This window comes from Dipodomys ordii, unplaced genomic scaffold, assembly GCF_000151885.1.
Source record: "Dipodomys ordii isolate 6190 unplaced genomic scaffold, Dord_2.0 Scaffold62, whole genome shotgun sequence".
Classification (NCBI taxonomy): domain Eukaryota; kingdom Metazoa; phylum Chordata; class Mammalia; order Rodentia; family Heteromyidae; genus Dipodomys; species Dipodomys ordii.
The window spans coordinates 3,752,161-3,770,390 of record NW_012267278.1 but is presented as its reverse complement, the minus strand read 5'-3'; the positions used below and the strand labels follow the sequence as shown (position 1 = coordinate 3,770,390).

The 18,230-nt window shown below is 40.9% G+C and overlaps 2 protein-coding genes across 3 annotated transcripts in view; one reads left to right on the top strand and one right to left on the bottom strand.

Moving 5' to 3' along the window:
* Atg5 (autophagy related 5) overlaps positions 1-15,819 on the bottom strand; it is a 75,825-nt gene extending 60,006 nt beyond the window's left edge. Inside the window, exons 1-3 of one of the 2 annotated variants that reach the window (XM_013022439.1) lie at positions 15,575-15,819; positions 7,600-7,765; positions 1,482-1,609 (exon numbers count right to left, since the gene is read on the bottom strand). In XM_013022439.1, the coding sequence (XP_012877893.1) occupies positions 1,482-1,609; positions 7,600-7,707 (236 nt within the window). In that variant the 5' untranslated portion in view covers positions 7,708-7,765; positions 15,575-15,819. Of the gene's footprint in view, positions 1-1,481; positions 1,610-7,599; positions 7,766-15,574 lie in introns of those variants that run through there. The other variant, XM_013022440.1, reaches the window with a different exon arrangement.
* A 20-nt stretch (positions 15,820-15,839) lies between these two features.
* Positions 15,840-18,230, top strand: part of LOC105990063 (basic salivary proline-rich protein 1-like) — a 183,614-nt gene continuing 181,223 nt past the window's right edge. Inside the window, exon 1 of the mRNA XM_013022376.1 lies at positions 15,840-15,956. Within this exon, the coding sequence (XP_012877830.1) occupies positions 15,840-15,956 (117 nt within the window). The remainder of the gene's footprint in view (positions 15,957-18,230) is intronic.

Below are 18,230 nucleotides of genomic sequence, written 5' to 3'. Positions count from 1 at the left end.
CAAAAAAAAAAAAAAAAAAGTCAACTGTAGCCCTGTTTTGAAACCCTTTATAAGGATAAAAGTGAAGGCTGTTGATTATTTTTTTAAAAACGTTTATAATCTATATACCTATAAAGAAATGTAATTTAGATGTCTAATTATAATACTGACAGAGCTGCCAAGTACTTCTCTCCTATTGCTACTCATCATGCCCTTCCTGTCTCTGCCTTTCCCTCTATGTCACTGCTCCTTTTATGCTTCCTTTAAACCACCTTCTGGGAAATGGTTTAAAATACCACTTCCATTCTTCTGAGAAATAAAAAGAAATAGAAAACACTGCTTTATCTAGGCTATCTGAAGTCTAGAACTATTCACAGGTCATAATCTCACGTGACGATATATTGCATACATATACCCACAAATTACACACACAATTTTTTTTTGGTCGTTCTGGGGTTTGCTAGGCAAAACTTGAGTCAAGTGACAGAGCTTGTATTCAATTTATTTCTAAGATACGGTCTCAGTTTTTTGACAAGACAGGCCTGGTCTGTAAAGATTATAGGAATGGACAACCAGCACTTGAAGGTGCATTTTGACATACTTGGTTGCATATTCTTTTGACAAACAAAAATATATTGCTGGCACAGGCATCAGTGGCTCACTCCTGTAATCCTAGCTACTCAGGAGGCTGAGATCTGAGGATCACAGTTCAAAGCCAGCCCGGGCAGGAAGGTCCGTGAGACTGATCTCCAATAAACCTCCCAGAAAACTGGAAATGGCACTATAGCTCAAGTGGTAGAGTGCTAGCCTTGAGCTGAAGAGCTGAGGGACAGTGCCCAGGCCCAAAGTTCAGGCCCCACAACCAAGACACAGACACAGACACAGACACACACACACACACACACCCTTCAGGGAGAGTGCCCAGGCACTGAGCTAGCCCCAGGACTAGCAAAAAAATTATGTTTATTAAACAAATAATACATATATAACACTTATTATTCATATTCCTGAAAATATATGAATCTGTCCCATAATTGATGCATCCAAATCAAAGGCAGAGAGTTATACTAGTGGCTTCATTCTTTGTTTTAATTGATTTTTACAACACTGGGGATTGAACCCAGGGGCCCACACATGCTAGGCAAGTACTCTATCACTTGAGCTAGTTCCAAAGTTGTTTGCTTTAAGTTATTTTTCATGTAGGGTCTCAAGCTTTAGCCCAGGTCCAGCCTAAGATCTGAGTAGCAAAGCTGGAATTATAGGCATTTGCAACTATGTCCAACTTGTGCTTTAGACAGTATTCCACTAACTTGTCTCAGTTGGTATCAAACTACAATCTTTGTATCTCTGCCTCCCCCACCCCACCTCTGTAGCTGAGATTATAGGTATGTACCACCATACCCAGGTTTATTTCTTTTTTAAAGGAACTTCTTTTAACTGTTTTCAGGGCACTATACTAAATGGCATATACTTAATGTTTAATAATAGAGAAATTCACTCACCATTTCAGTGGTGTGCCTTCATATTCAAACCATATCTCACTAATGTCTTCTTGTCTCATAACCTTCTGAAAATGTTTTTTCACTTTGTCAGTTACCAACGTCAAATAACTTACTCTTGGCAAAAGCAACTGAAATGAAAATTTATAAAACTGTATTTACCAGTTATTTTTTCCAAAAAAATGTACTAAATAGGTTTTAATTTTAAGGAAAAAACAGCTACAATCTGTGCATTCATTTAAATATCCAACACATAGTCAATTCCTTTCTATAGAAAAATCAAAGGCTAATGAGGGTTAATATGCGTTACTTCTTAAGGGGGCTATTCCCCTCCCCACCAATGGTACTGGAGTTTCACTCAAGGCTTTGTACTTCCCAGGCAGGCACTGTCATTGATCTACGCCCCGTCTCTTTATGCTTTAGGTATTTTTTTTAATAGGGCCTCCCATTTATGCCTATGCAAGCCTGAACCAACATGCTTCCTACACCACCACACCCAGGTCTTTTTTACTGACTAAAAGGGTCTCAGAGTTTTTGTTGGGGCTGGCCCTGAGCCATACATAATCCTCATAGTATCTGCCTCCCCAGTAGCTAGGTCTACTGGCATGAGCCAATGTGTCTGGTTGGGACATTATTTTCTGTTTGGTTGTTTGTGCAAGGCCTTGAACTTTCCCTCAGCATTTTCAGTCATAGCTGGTACACCACAACTTGAGCCATGTCTTTAGTCCTGGAACATTACTTTTAGTTATAGTTTGTCTACATACCTATAATAATTAGTACAAATCTATCCAGTCTTTTGTACTGCTTTACACAAAAGTTCAATTTTTCCGGGTGTTGGTGACTCATGCCTGTAATCCTAGCTACTCAGGAGGCTGAGATCTGAGGATCACAGTTCAAAGACAGTCTGTGAGACTGTCTCCAATTAACCACCAGCAAACTGGAAATGGTGCTGTGGCTCAAGCAGTAGTGTACTCGCCTTGAGCTGAAGAGCGCAGGGATAGCGCCCAAGCCCAGAGTTCAAGCCCCATGAGCGACCAAAAAAAAAAAAAAAGTTCAATTTTATTAGAAATCATACTACCTAGGATTACTAGTTCTATCAAGTTAACTTAAAATTTTTAATTAATCTCTTGTGTTAAACTGTTCAAAGGAAACAATAAATTCCATGCTCATGTATACATAGACTTATCAAGCAGGATTTCCCAATAAGCCCAACTTTGAAGGCTTAGAAGGAAACGTTAGGTTGGCATAATATCTTAATAGTATTCTAGTAAAGCTTTTACTCTACTAGAATACTATTAAGACATTATGTTTTCCCAGGGACAGAACTCTCAAAGAAAATCTAACAAGGGAGATTTGAAAAAACAAGTTACCACTTACATAAAGAATACATAAGTACTCATCAGACACTATACAACTTGTGGGAGGGAATGGGAGGGAAAAACTGGGAGAGGAGCATGGAAAGGGTAACATTGTACAAAAAGAAATGTAGCTGCGGGCTGGGAAGGTGGCTCAGTGGTAGAGTGCTTGCCTTGCATGGAAGGTGGCTCAGTGGTAGAGTGCTTGCCTTGCATGCCTGAGGCCCTGGGTTCAATTCCTCAGCACCCACATAAGCAACAAAGAAAAAGCCGGAAGTGGTGTTGTGGCTCAAGTGGTAGAGCGCTAGCCTTGAGCTGAAGAGCTGAGGGATAGCGCCCAGGCCCAGAATTCAGGCCCCACAACAGGACCCCCCCAAAAAAAAGAAATTTAGCTGGGTGCCTGGGCACCTGTGGCTTTTGCCTGTAATCTTAGCTACTCAGGAGGCTGAGATATGAAGATGACAGTTCAAAGCCAGCCCAGGCAGGAAAGTCAGTGAGACTCTTATCTCCAATAAAGCACTCAGAAAACCGGAGTTGAAGAACTGAGGGACAGGGCCCAGGCACAGAGATCAAGCCCCACGACCAACAAAAAAAGAAATGTACTCTTTACCTGACTTAAATAACTGTAACCCCTTTGTACATCACCTTTATACTTACAATTTAACAAAAAACAAATCATTTATGAAAAAAATTCCATGAGTAGAGATAAGGAAATTGTCAAAAATTTATGTTTTCTCTTCTTTGCAGTAGAACCATTTCTAGTTTCTTCATCTTCCTTCCTTTGCTTATAAACCTGACTCATGACTGTTCGTGGCTGTTTTTATGTGTCTAACTCTGAATCATGTTTCAGGCTGCCTATTCAAAGTGGTATCTTTTGATCAGAAAATCCAATAGACCCAGTAGGTGGGCAAATAATATAAAGAATTATTCTAACTAAAGAAACTGATACTTAATCATTGAAACTCAAAACAATAGAACCCAATGATGCAGAAGACAATGACATGGTACTAGAAGATACAGGGCAGGGGTATGGAAGTGCTATTATTGTTATGCCCTAGTATGGATGAAATGGAAGGCATTAAATACTAACAGCAAACTGCTCAATAGTATTAAAGATTTCACAATGTTTTTCCTTTATAAATAAATAACTGGGGGTTGGAGGTATGGCTCAATTGGTAGAGTGCTAGCTAATAAGCAAAACAGTCCCATCTCAGAGCAAAAGTAAAAAAATTAAAAAGTTAGTGAAATGATTAGTGAAGAAAGAAAATTAATACTATATATAAGTTAAAGTAGAGGGGTTTTTTTCCTTATGGGTAGTTTTATCAACTTATTTTGCATAGAGCATGAATAGCTTTCCAAAGTCATAGGCTATTACATAAATGGCAGTGGCTAGGTACTTACAATCCCAGCTACTCAGAGGTAGAAGCAGGATAGTAAGTTCAAGTCCAGGCCAGACAAAAAGTTAGTGAAACCTCACCTCAGAAACAAACAAAAAAGAAGCCAGGCACCAGTAGCTCACAACTGTAATCCTAGCTACTCAGGAAGCTGAAATCTTAGGATCATGGTTTCAAAGCCAGCCCAGGCAGGAAAGTCTGTGTGACACTCTTGTGACACTCTTGTCCCCTATTAACCACCAAAAGCAAGAAGTGAAGCTATGGCTCAAGTAGTAGAGTACCAACCTTGAACAAAAAAGCTAAGGGACAGCATCCAGGTCCTGAGTTCAAGCCCAGTACTGGCACGCAAAAATTAATAAATATATAAATTAAATAAGGCAACTTTCAGTACTACAAGAATAAAGATAGACACAAATTCTTTCTGAAATGACAAAATCTGTAGAAGTGTGACAGAAAGTGTGACAGCACAGTAAGGCAGATATTTCTAAATTACTAATTGTAAAGAAGTACACATTAGTAAAATCTAACTTCAGTTTAAAATTACTTTTGGCCTTAACATATTAATAAGCTATTCTGCAGAGTAATATTAAGCAATAGAGTAAAGAAAAACACACTGTAAAGAGTGTGGATATCAGCTTCTGATTTTGTGCTAGATGTTGCTAAATAGTTAATGGTTTCCTGAAATATTCTCACAATAAAGATGTACAATATTGGGGTAAAACTTCCATTTAGACGGATTTTTGTCCCTCTTGTTTCAATGCTTCATTTCCAATGACCAAATAGTATCTGCTTGATAGAAGACACAAAATAAATATTTTCTGAATAAATCAAATATCAAAGGTTAAGTGAGGCAAAGAGCCAAAAATGACAAAAAAGAATGCCCACTCTATGTCAAAACACATATACAATGTAACTGTAATCTTGTGTTCCAATCTGGCATGTGAGTAACCCACAAGTAACATAAATATCCACAGTAACACCAGCAAATTACCATCATTTCACATTAACAGTAATAATGTATACACACGTACAATTTTTACCTAGGAAATCTTTACATGGGCAAAAACAAAAAGAAAGCACAGGGGCTAGAAAGGTGGCTCAATGGTAGAGTGCTCACCTTGCATGCATGAGACCCTGAGTTCCATTCCTCAGCACCACATAAGCAGAAAAGGCCAGGAAGTGGTGCTGTGACTCAAGTGGTAGAGCGCTAGCCCTGAGCTAAAGAGCTGAGGGACAGCACCCAGGGCTGTTTCAGGCAGGTATATCACATTATTGCCTTTTATTTTCTTTTTTTGGTGCTGGTCCTGGACTTCAACTCAAGGCCTGCGTTTTGCTTAAAGCTTTTTGCTTAAAGCTAGCATTCTACCACAGCTACACTTTCAGCTTTTTGGTAGTTTATGGGCGGCAATAAGAGTCTGATGGACTTCCTGCCTTGTGTGGCTAGTTAAAGTAGCTTGGTAAAGGCATGCACCTAGCTGCATAGCCTTTTTCTTTTCCAGTGTAGTAATATATTTAACATATTTAACATTTTAGCCTCTTATAAGTACAGTGGCATGAAGCACATTCACACAGTGGTACAACCATCCCAGAGAAACACTAGTCATTAACAGCTAACTTTCCAGTCTTTTCCATCCTAGCTCCTAGCTGGTAACCTTTCCATCTCTACAAATATAACTACTTAACATACCTCACAAATCTAGAGTCCTTTGTGTCATTGATTGTACTTAGCATGTTCTTTCAATGTTATGGTGCCAGTGGCTCAGATCCTTAATCTTAGCTACTCAGGAGGCTGAGATCTGAAGACTGTGGTTCAAAATCCACTCAGGAAGGAAAACTCTGTGCAACTTTTTATCTCCAACTAACTAGCAAAAGCCAAAATTGGAGCTAAGGTACAAGTGGTAGAGTGCCAGTCTTAAGTGAAAAAAACTAAAGGACAGCATCTGGGTCCTGAGTTCAAGTCCAGTACCAGCACAAAAATAAATAACCAGAGCACATTGTAAGTACAATGTTATTTATTTGGTGAACTGAAAACCTTTTGTACAGCTTCTTACAGAGTTCAGGTCGTGAATTCAAGACTCACAACCAAAATAAATAAATAAAATAAATAACCAGAGCAAAAGGGATAAAGGCATGGCTCAAATGATAAGAGTATTTGCCTAATGAAACACTAACAAAGTTTTGAGTTTAAACCCAAATACCACCAAAAAACAAAAAAATAGCAAGTGTAAGTCCAGAAACTGATTTTAGTATGTGTTTCAGGTGAGAGGAGACCAGGGCCTCACATATGCTAAATAGATGATCTAGTACTTTGCCACATCCCAGGTCCAGTATATTACATTATAATATATACTAATGCAATACTACATATGGACTATTATATCATATATCACATACATTATATAACTGAATATATGAACAAATGTATTTCTAAGTTCACTAAGCTACAAAAATACTTGAGGAATTAGTTGCCTGGAATTATCTAAATATTAAAAAACCAAATGTGAACCTATTTTTATTTATTTTATTTTTTTTTTTTGAGTTGTGGGGCCTGAACTCTGGGCCTGGGCTCTGTCCCTCAGCTCTTCAGCTCAAGGCTAGTGCTCTACTACTTGAGCTACAGTGCCACTTCTGGCTTTTTCTGCTTATGTGGTGCTGAGGAATTGAATACACGGCTTTATGCATAAAAGGCAAGCACTCTACCACTGAACTACCCTCCTTGCCCAAATGAACATATTATTTCACAGTAACATTTTATTAAAGCATAGTACATAGCTTAGGATTCCACTATCATATATCTAAAACCCTATATCTCAGGGCCTTGCATATACTTACATATACATGTTCTTCTACTAAGTCTTGCCCTTAGCCTAATTCCATTTTCTTATGTGATAGATACATACATGCATAAGAAGAAAGTTGGTATAGGACTGATTGCTCATCCTAGCTACTCAGGAGGATGAGATCTGAGCATAGTGGTTCAAAGCTAGCCCAGGCAACAAAGTCTATGAGACTCTTATCTCCAGTTAAGCATCAAAGAAGCCAGAAGTGAAGCTGTGGCTTAAGAGGTAGAGCACTAAAAAACCTCAGAGACAGCACCCAGGCCCAGACTTCAACCCCTGGAACCAAAACAAAGTAGAAAAAGAAAAAAGTCAAAAAAACATATAATTATTTAACAATACTTTTGCACTACAGTTGGTAGGATTATGTGGGACTTTCACTTCCTTCTATTTTGCTGACCTATAGCTTTAGTTTTTCCCAAAACATAGATCAGTTGCACACAAAATGTTGGATAACAGCCTCCAGGATCTTAGAACGTTATTTACAAAACCAGACAAAATTCAACATCTCATTTGTCACTACCAACATACTTACATAATATGGTTCTGCTTCCCTTTCAGTTATCTCATCCTGGTACAGAGTGAAGCAAGTTGGAATTCGTCCAAACCACACATCTCGAAGTACATCTTTGTCATCTGTCATTCTTCCAGTGGTTAAAGCAGTACATATAGGCTAAATTCTTTCTTCAATCAAAGCCAAACTGAGAATAAATGAAGAGCATTAGTCAGATCCTTGCAAGTATGAATGAACCTGCTATAAAATGGAAGTTTATATTAAGAACTGAATTGCAACCCCTTGGTAAAACTATTTAAGAATAATTTTTTAAATGTGTGTATGAAGAAAATGAATGGAATAAAAATTATTCACTTCAAAAAATCTGTAGCTGGGAGTGTGGTTTACTGGTAGAGTGCTTGCCTAGCATGCATGAAGCCCCGGTTTCGATTCCACAGTACCACATAAACAGAAAAAGCCAGAAGTGGCTCTGTGGCTCAAGTGGTAGAGCGCTAGTCTTGAGCAAAAAAGAAGCTCAGACAGTGTCTAGGCCCTGAGTTCAAGCCCCAGGACTGGCAAAAAAAAAATTGCATGGGCCAGATCAATGGCTCATACTTGTAATCCTAGGTTCTCAGGAGGCTGAGATCTGAGGATGGGATTTGAAGCCACCCAGTCAAGAAAGTCAGTGAGATTATTATCTCCAATTAACAACCAAAAAAGCTAAAAATGGAGTTGTGGTTCAAGTGGTAATAGAGTGCTAACCTTGAGCACAAAAGCTCAGAAACCGCACCCAAGGCCCTGAGTTCAAGCCCCGAGATGAGTACACACAAAAAAAAATCTGTACAATTGGTGAGGCCATGGTGACTAATAATACCTATAATCCTTGCTACTCAAGAGGATGAGATTTGAGGATCACAGTTCAAAACCAGGCTAGGCAGGAAAGTCAGTGAGACTCTTACTGTCAATTAATCATCAAAAAGTGAGAAGTGGAGCTGTGGCTCAATTGGTACAGTGTTAGTCTTGGAAAAAAGCTCAGGGATAGCACCCAGGCTCTGAGTTCAAGACCTAGTTCTAGCTCAAAACAAAACAAAAACCTACATGACTGAGCAGGCAGAGTAGAACAAATCAATGGTCCCAGCTCTCCAGGAAGCTGGACAGCTTGAGTCCAGGAGTCTGGGGCTAGCTTGGGCCATTTGAAGCCCCATCTCCTTAAAAAAAAAAATGGGGGGGATGTGAAGGGTAAACAAAGGAGGAGGCTGCAATGCTTGGTAAGAAATGTATGCATTATCCTGCCCATGTAATTGTAACCCCTCTGTACAGTATGTTCACAAAAAAATAAAATTAAATTAAAAAATTTAAAAAAAAATGGGGGCCAGATGCCAGTGGCTTACGCCTGTAATCCTGGCTGCTCAGGAGGCTGAGATCTGAGGATCATGGTTCAAAGCCAGGCCGGACAGGAATGTCAGTGAGACTCGAATTAATGTCAGTGAGACTCCAATTAACCACCAGAAAACCAGAAGTGACACTGTGGCTCAAGTGGTAGAGCGTTCACCTTGAGGGACAGCGCCCAGGCCCAGAGTTCAAGACCCATGATCAACCAATAAAAAAGCCAACATTTCAAACTTCATAAGCAAAGCTTGGTGTTCTGGTTCATACTTATAAGCCCAGCACTAGGGAGTCTGAGATAGGAGGGCAAAGAGTTTTTAGTTGACACCAGCCTAGGCAACTTAGGGAGACTGTATCAGAAAGTCTATGTAAACATTCACTACATAATCAAGTAAATCAAGTAAAGCACAATCAAAATACAACTATACTTGCATCAACTTTTCAAGCCCAGAGGTCTTATACTCTACCTAAAGAAAACCTTTCACTTATGCCCTATGATCCTCAATAGCCCAACGCTAAGTACTGGAGATTGAACACAGTATCTCAGATAAACACTACCACAAGGGCCACTACCACTTTCAGCTTTTTGGTTTGGTAGGTGTTTTCTCTTTTTCTTTTTTTTTGGTGGTGGTCCTGGGGCTTGAACTCAGGAACTGAGTACTGCCCCTTAGTTTTTTTTTTTGGGGGGGGAGAGGGAGGGTCCAGTTGTGGGGTCTGAACTCTGGGCTTGGGCGCTGTCCCTCAACTCTTCAGCTCAAGGCTAGCGCTCTACCACTTGAGCCACAGCGCCACTTCCGGTTTTTTTCTTTTTGGTTATGTGGTGCTGAGGAATTGAACCCAGGGCCTCATGCATGCAAGGCAAGTGTTCTACCACTGAGGCACCTTCCCAGCCCGTGCCCCTTAGTTTTTCTTATTCAAGGTTAGTGCTCTACCATTTAAGCTCCACTTCTGGCTTTTTGGTGGTTAATTGGACTTTTCTTCCCAAGCTGGCTTCCAACATTAATCCTCAGAGTTCAGCCTCCTCCACATCTAGGATTACAGGTGTGAGTCACTAACACCCAGTTTGGTTTAGTGTTTTATTTCTGAGATAGGGTTTTGATAATTTTGCCAGGGCTGACCTCAACTTCCCTAGTAGCTGAGATTGTAGATGTGCAAATGCACACTACATTCAGCTAGAATTAGAGTTAGCCAGCTCTTATCTCAACCAATAAATAGCTGGGCATGGTGGTACACTTGCTTTTCTTTGGAGAGTCTGCCCCCAAAAGAGATAAGAATGGACTTAAAGGAAATAAGTTCACCTAACAACAGGAGTGTTTAAAGTCTTACATTCCAGCCACATTCATCAAAATTCTACAGGATTTTTAGGAATAAAAACTATTTACAATGGGATTATGTTCTAAAAGATACTTAAAAATATCAAAGTTGAAAATGTACCTACTACAGCTAATATACTGAACACATCATGGCTAAGCAATAAAATACCTTCATGATTCCATAGTGTCTGCGAGCTGCCCTTGCTGCAGCTGCCAGGCATCACAAGAGCACCACACACAAATGGCCAACCAGGAAAAAAAAATCAGAATTCAAAATGCCAAGAACATGTAACTATGGCTGAGTCTGTTTAAAGACACAAAGGAAAATCGGGAAGGGCAGAGGACAAATAAAATGGAAATATATAATGTCTGTGTATGAAGACAGCATAAGGAAACTCACCAAAAGGTTTTAAACAGGTGGTAGAGGAGACCAGGAAAGAGAAAGCAATAGATGAGGTTAATCTAATTATATGATTATGTGAAATGCCATGATAAGACTCCTTTGTATACTCAACAGGTGCTAAAAAAAAAAAAAGAATTACAATAAAGTAAAACAAGCTATACGCTACACACCAGCAGGAGTGGAAAAGGCCAAGAAGGGAAGAGCCAACAAAGATGATAAATGAGAAACAGGGTGAATAAGGAACAAGATGAAGGATGAAGTTCTTTATATGAGTTATGAAAATAGAAAAATGAAACCTGTTAAAATTGTTTTAAGAAGAGGAAGAATGTAGGCTACAGAGGGGGTTGATCAAGATACCTTGTTTAGATGGACAGATGGAAAAGTCTCAATGAAACTTCCCTTTGTATAACTAATCTATCTTAATAAGTCTTTTTAAAATTCTCAGTATGATTTCCACTGTATCTGTATTGCTTTCACATAATGATTCAGTCATCAGTGAGTTAAAAAAAATCCTAAATTGAAGACAGATGCTTCCTGAATGAATGTCCTATTTCTGCATCCAATTCAGGGTTACCCAGTTGACATTTGTTATATATTCCAAGCAGGGTAAAATATCATCTATAAAGACAAGAAATGGGCAAGGACATCATCTATCAACTTTTTTAAAATTTTGAGTTAGGTAGAATAGTAATCCAATAGCTGACATTATAACACATTTTAATATCACACATGATCTTAGGCAAGTCACTTCACTGAGCCTCAACCTACTTTACCAATGAAAATGAGTCACAAAGTTGAAAAAATATGCACTTGATATAAAATGCAAACAATTCTTGCTCTTATGTCATTATCTGTTAAAAATTCATTCTAGTATATCATAAATCAGCTCTTTGGTTTGGTGGGTGTTTTGTTTTTCTTTTGCTCTTTTGATGCTGGTCCAGGGGCTTGAACTCAGAAACTGAGTTCATTTTGGGGGGAGGGGGTCCTCAGTTTCATCCACCAAGCCTAGAGAATCTAAAAAGGTTTGATGAACTAAAAAAGCAATCATTTGGTAGCAATACACAAGAGGAGAGCCTCATTTGGGGAGGGAAGGGAAAAAACAAAATGTTTAAATAGGGATACAAGTTGACCCACTGCAACAATGAGATGTACAAGACACTATGTTGAAATACAAACTTTACAATTTGGGGCAAAGTGTAGTTGAGGAGGTGAGAGGGAAGGGATGGTAGGGGAAAAACAAAGGAGGAGGCAACAAAGCTTGATAAGAAATATACCTCGCTCATGTAACTGTAACCCCTCTATACAGTATTTTCACAATAAAAAACTTATTAAAAAAAAAAGAGGAGAGCCTCAAGTTAGACTAGCTTGGAAGTAATTTCTGCAACTAAGTGCTCAATTTAGAATGGTCCTAGTGAACTGTTAAAAGAGATGAGTCTTTCAAAGAAAAAATTAATGTTTGTAAAGCATGAAGAATGAAGACAGTGGGCTATAAGGTAAAGCAGGCTTTTAAGTCAAACTGATAGGGGTTTAAACTCTGACCTATTAGTTGTATACCCTAGAACAACAACCTGTCCTCTCCAAATCCTATATCATGAAGTATGCAGACAATTCTAGTTTTCAATCAATAATTGTTTGCACTAAGTAGTCTCCTTGTGCTTCCAAGGCAGGTATGCCTTGGCAGGTATGCTCCTTCCTCTTTTTTGGTGAACTCTTTAATCCTCTCTTGAACAACTGCTAATCTTTTAAGAGCTTAATATCAGCTCCTTGGGAAGCTTTCCCCTAAGCAGCCTCTAGTCTAATTACTTTAGTAACCTATACTGGGAAGCATAGCAGTTATTATATTAGTTATGTCTCTTGCCTCTCTCCTCTTTAAACTATGAGTTCTTTGATAGCAAAGACAAAAATTAAATCAGATCTACCTTATCTCCAATTAACAATTAGCAAATATTAGGCTTGGCAAGTTTTGTTAACTAAATATAAATAAAATCCCTACTTTGGGTAATAAATATAATCCAAACTACCTAAAAAATACTTTTACTTAATCAGTACAATCACACTTTAATTTCAGCAAAGTTATTTATTTAGAAAGGTTTCCTTACATACATTTACAGCATTGTCCCCACCAATGTGAAGGTACAGAAACCCATGATGCAGACCTCCACAAATAAGCTGTTTGAGGATAAAGGCTTCCTAACTGGAATATTCTATTTCTGCATCCAATTCAGGGCTTGTGCTAGTTAGGTGGCCAGTTGACATCTGTTAACCAATTAATCATTCAAACCAGGATAAAAATGTACAAGTAAGCCAGGCGCCAGTGGCTCATGCCTGTAATCCTAGCTACTCAGGAGAGTGAGATCTGAGGATGGAGGTTCAAAGCCAGCCTGGACGGGAAAGTTTGTGAGACTCTCATCTCCAATTAACCACCAGAAAACCAGAAGTGGTAATGTGGATCAAAGTGGTAGAGTGCTAGTCTTGGGCAAAAAAGCTCAGGGAGTATGGCACTGTGGCTCAAGTGGCATAGCTCTCATCTTAGCTGAAGAGCTTAGGAATAGCGCCCAGGCCCAGGCGGAGTTCAAGCCCCACAACCAACAACAAAAAAGTATAAGTAAGCTTTTTATATCACCTACCAAGAAAAGTCAACAACAAAATCCACAGCTACCTAGAAATTTCAAAATATAGATTAGAGTAAGTTTGTAAGAACTAAAAATAATAGTATGTGCTGGCTGGTTTTATTCTAAAGTTAAACTGTTATGAGTACAGTCTACATACCTACATTTCCCTAATCCAGCAACATTCCCAAACTTCCACAAGCATTTCGCCTTATTTTCTTGTTCCTCAAATCTCCAAATAATCTTCCCCACCCACTCACAGCTAAAGACCTTGCTTTCAATTTCATTTCATCCTATTTTACTTGTCTGCAGAGGGGGAGGGGATGGAACTGGTAAATTCCCTAAACATTGAGTGCCCCAGGGCTCAGTCCATGAGACACGCCCTTGGAGATTCCCCAGGCTATATTATAAACACCATTTATACATTTACAGTTCCCATTTACATCCTCAGCCCAGAGTAGAGCTTGCTTTACTTTGTATACCACTACACACAGACATAGCAATCGGAAAATTCAACCTGTGCAAAACTGGAAATGGAATTTCAGAACTTCCTCCCTCCTCTTCCCTATTATTCTGTTGTCCTCCCTATTTCACTAAGTGGTAATTCTATTCTTTGGATTCCCGGATCACAAACAGTCTGCTCAAACTATTCCTTTGCAGTAGACTGCTCCACCTTAGAAACAAGTCAACTGCCTTTATCAGTTGGGACCATCCCCTGAGTTACCACCCTAATCCAAGTCACCTTGACCTTTAAACTGGATAGGCAAAGGCCTAGTACCAGCTCAGATGTTAGCACTGCAACAGTCAATATAGCAATCTGATCTTTTTAATATCCTAGATTTAAACTACACTCAAGACCTACCTCAATCAAAGCAAAAACAGCTCTGAAAGCTTAAAAGTGTCTACACAATCTTGCCCTATTTCTACCACTGTATCTACTTCCCTCTCCACTAGCTCATTGTTTTCCAGCCAAATTGTTTTCCAAACAAATTTGAGGAGCAAATAAGCTTGTTTGCTCCACCTCTGGGCCTCTTTGGTAGAGCTGTGGCTCATTCCACTTACAGCTTCACCACTTTTAGGTTAGGTCTTCCACTGAAAAGTCTGTTTCTATGGCCACCACTTGACCTCCCACCCACCATCTAACATATACTTTTTTTTTTGGTCGGTAGTGGGGTTTTAACTCAAGGGCTGGGAGCTGTCCTTGAGCTTTTTCCTTCACAGACAGCTTCTACCACTTTGAGCTACAGCTCCACATCCAGTTTTCTGGTGGTCAATTGGAGGCAAGCATCTCACAGACTTACCGACCTAGGCTGGCTTTGGAACCCCGATCCCCGGATCTCAGCCTCCTAAGTAGCTAGGATTACAAGCCTCAACCAACAGTGCCCGGCTTGACAGGTACTTTTTGATTCAATGCTTTCTCTTCCTCATCTCCAAAGTGAACTTCAGAGTGACATACTGTTCAATTCACAGGACACACAGTAAATACTCAGTATTTCCAAAACCACACCTGATGTGTATTCACTATCTTAAAAGTCCACATCCATACAGCTCCTTCAGTTCATTTTTTTCCCAATTATAAGATGGACTTAAATCTAGTGTAAAATCCCTCTCACTACCCTAAAGCCAACACCCTTCTTTTCAAAATTCAACTAACTACTCCTGGTAGTAAATTACTTCAGTCATAATCCAGTACTCAAGCCTCAAGGACTCGAAAGATTTATCAGGTGAACTATGGAAGGTCTTGGAGGTTCAATTGCTGCCTGATAAAGTCTCTAGGTTCTGATTACTGAAAGTATGCAGTGCTTTCTTGCCCTTCAGAAAAATCGAGAACCACCCAGTTCCTAGATTCCTTCTCGATGGCTGAGGAGTATAAAAAACAACCCAAAGTATAACTAACGTCTGCGAAAGTGCTTTAGCAACAGAAAACGGCTTTGGTCGCATCAAATCTTATTATGAACATGAGATTTCAGAAATACCAAGGTGAAGCTCACATTTCCTCATCTCGTATAAAATCGAAATGCCCAGGGACATGTTTGAGTAACGACTTGAATTAATATTTGAACTGTCGAGCCAGGCACTCAACCCCCTACCTTAGACACTGACTGACACGCTGCCCAGGACTGACCGCACAAGGCCGGGCCAAGGGCTCCGGAGGCGGTGCCCCGAGACGCTCCGTCAGCGCTACGCGGGGTGCCTCTTCCCACCTCCTCACCGTCCCCTACCGGGACCCCGGCCCCTGACCCCCGACCCGGCGTGCGCCTCACGCCCGCCCTCCAGCGCGCGCGCACGCACACACACACACACACCTTCTCCGAGCTGCGGCTCCTTCTCGCTTCCCGCACCGGTGAAGTGGCACCGTCCCAGCACTGCCTGCTTTGACCCACACAGTCCTGCAGAAACACGGAGACTAGGAGTCCGGGGAGCTCGCGCAGCCGCAGGAAAGCACCAGCTCCGAGGTCCGTGCGAATCCCGCTGTACTTCCGCCCTCCGGTTCTCAGGGACTACAACCGGCGTCGACGCCGCGGAATCCTGGAAGCCCACCGCGAATCCAGTCACCCTGGGCGCCCGAAGATGACGTCACGAGACCCCACGTGGCCTGCGCTCCGCCCTCGGAGCCCGGCCCAACCCCGCGAGGCTCCCGCCGCTCTCGAGCATGCGCAGATCAAGCGGGGCGTCGGGCGCTGTCCGGTAATGCAGAACGTCCCCAAAGACTGCAGGCTTTTCCCTTACCCTGGTCTGGTGCCAACACGTGGTCAGTGATGTTTAGAGGGGTTGAGGTAACATAACAAAGCAGTGGTCTGTTGATGTTGTTTTGTTCTTGTGCCAGTCCTGGGGCTTGAACTCGGGGCCTGAGCGCTGAGCCCTTCTGCTTTTTTGGCCACAGCTCTACTTCCGGTTTTTTGCTGGTTAATTGGACCTGAGAATCTCACGGGACATTTCTCCTGGGTGGGTTTGGAATCGGGATCCTCCGATCTCAGCGGGAACCACCAGCATCAGGCAGAACAGCATTAAAAAAATCCCAAGACATTGCCTTCCCTGAGCCTTAAATCTTCTCATCACAAAATACTTGTGTAAAGTAAAACCTTAACTTTCAAAATGCTTTGACATGGGCGTCCTCAGTTAATCCTTCAATTTTATTTTATTTTTCTTTTAGAATTGTGGTACAATAGCTGTATTTAATTGAAGGCTGAGTACTGAACCCCACACCTATCCAGAAGTGTCTCTTTTTCTTACTGTTGGTGAAGCACTAAGCTTCTAAAGAGTATTTAAATTAGGTCTATCCAGGAGTCTTACTAGGTACTTAAGGTGTTTCTGGGTTTTTGTTGTTTTGTTTTTTGTTTGAACTCTGGACCTGGAAGCTGTCCCTCAGCTCTTCAGCTCAAGGCAAGGGCTCTACCACTTGCGCCATGGCGCTACTTCCTGTCTTTGGGATGCTCTGTATGCTAAGTAAATACTGGCAGACACTCAGAACAAGTTCTGACAGATAAGGAAAACCTTGGTCTCCAGCTTCCTGAGTGCTGGCATTATCGACCTGCTCCACCATGCCTAGCTGGCACTACAGGATTATTTAGAATCTTTCTGAAAGTTATCTAGTTCAATGACTTTCAAATGGTTGGTTACTATCCACAGTTAGGGGAGCATAGCTAGCATCATTTTAAATGAAATAGTAGTTGAAAATATAAACACAGTTCACATAGGTAAAAGGTAAATATTGTTTTCTAAAATGTTTGCTTAAGTATGTATGTAGTATCATTGGGTAAGACTTTGAAATATATATCTTGCCAGGTTCACATCTATAATCATAGCTACTTAGGAGCCTGAGATGAGAGGATCACAGTTGGAAACCGACCTGAGCAGGAAATTCTGGGGACCCTTCAATTAACCAGCAAAAAGCCAGACATGGAGGTATGGCTCAAGTGGTTGGGTGCCAGCAATACTGGCACAAGAAAGAAAATGTTAGCCCCAAGGTGTGCATTTGCTGGAAATGTACATTCACTATAAAATTCTTTCAGTTAATCCTAGCTACTCTGCAGGCTGAGATCTGAGGATCATGGTTCAAAGCTAGCCCTAGGCAGGAAAGTCTATGAGACTCTAATCTCCAATTAACCCCCATAAAACCAAAAGTGGTGCTGTGGCTCAAAGTGGTAGAGCACTAGCCTTGAGGGCAAAAGCTCAGGGACAGGGCTGAGAATGTGGCTTAGTGGTAAAGTGCTTGCCTAGCATAACTGAAGCCCTGAGTTCAATTCCTCATTACACATAAAGAGAAACTTCAAGGACAGTGCCCACGCCTGAGTTCAAGCACCAGGACAGTTGTGTATGTGCGCACACGTGCACACACACACACACACGAGCTCAGGGACAGCACCCTGGCTCTGGGTTCAAGCCCTACCACCTACCAAAAAAAAATTCTTTCTCCAGACACCAGTGGCTCATGCCTGTAATCCTAGCTACCCAGGAGGCTGAGATCTGAGGATTGCGGTTCAAAGTCAGCCTGGGCAGGAAAGTCCCTGAGACTCTTATCTCCAATAAACCACTAGAAAACCAGAAGTGGTGCTGTTGCTAAGCGGTAGAGCACTCTCCTTGAGCTGAAAAGTGTAGGTACAGCGCCCAGGCCCAGAGTTCAAGCCCCACGACTGACCCAAAACAAAACAAAACAAAAAAATTCTTTCAATTACTATACAGTTGAATGCTTTCCTAATCAGTTATTAAAGGAAAGCTTGATGCAAGTCCAAGTAACAAAGAATGAACACTCTGTCCTAAAATCCAGTTCTGGTGATGTTCTTTTCTCCCTGTATCCCTGATTTCCTTCCATCTCCCTTTCTTCAATCTCCAACCAACAAAAGAAATACCCAATCCCTGTTCTTCAAAACAGCATTGCAGGGGCTGGGAAGATGGCTCAGTGGTAGAGGGCTTGCCTTGCATGCATGAGGCCCTGGGTTCGATTCCTCAACACCACATAAG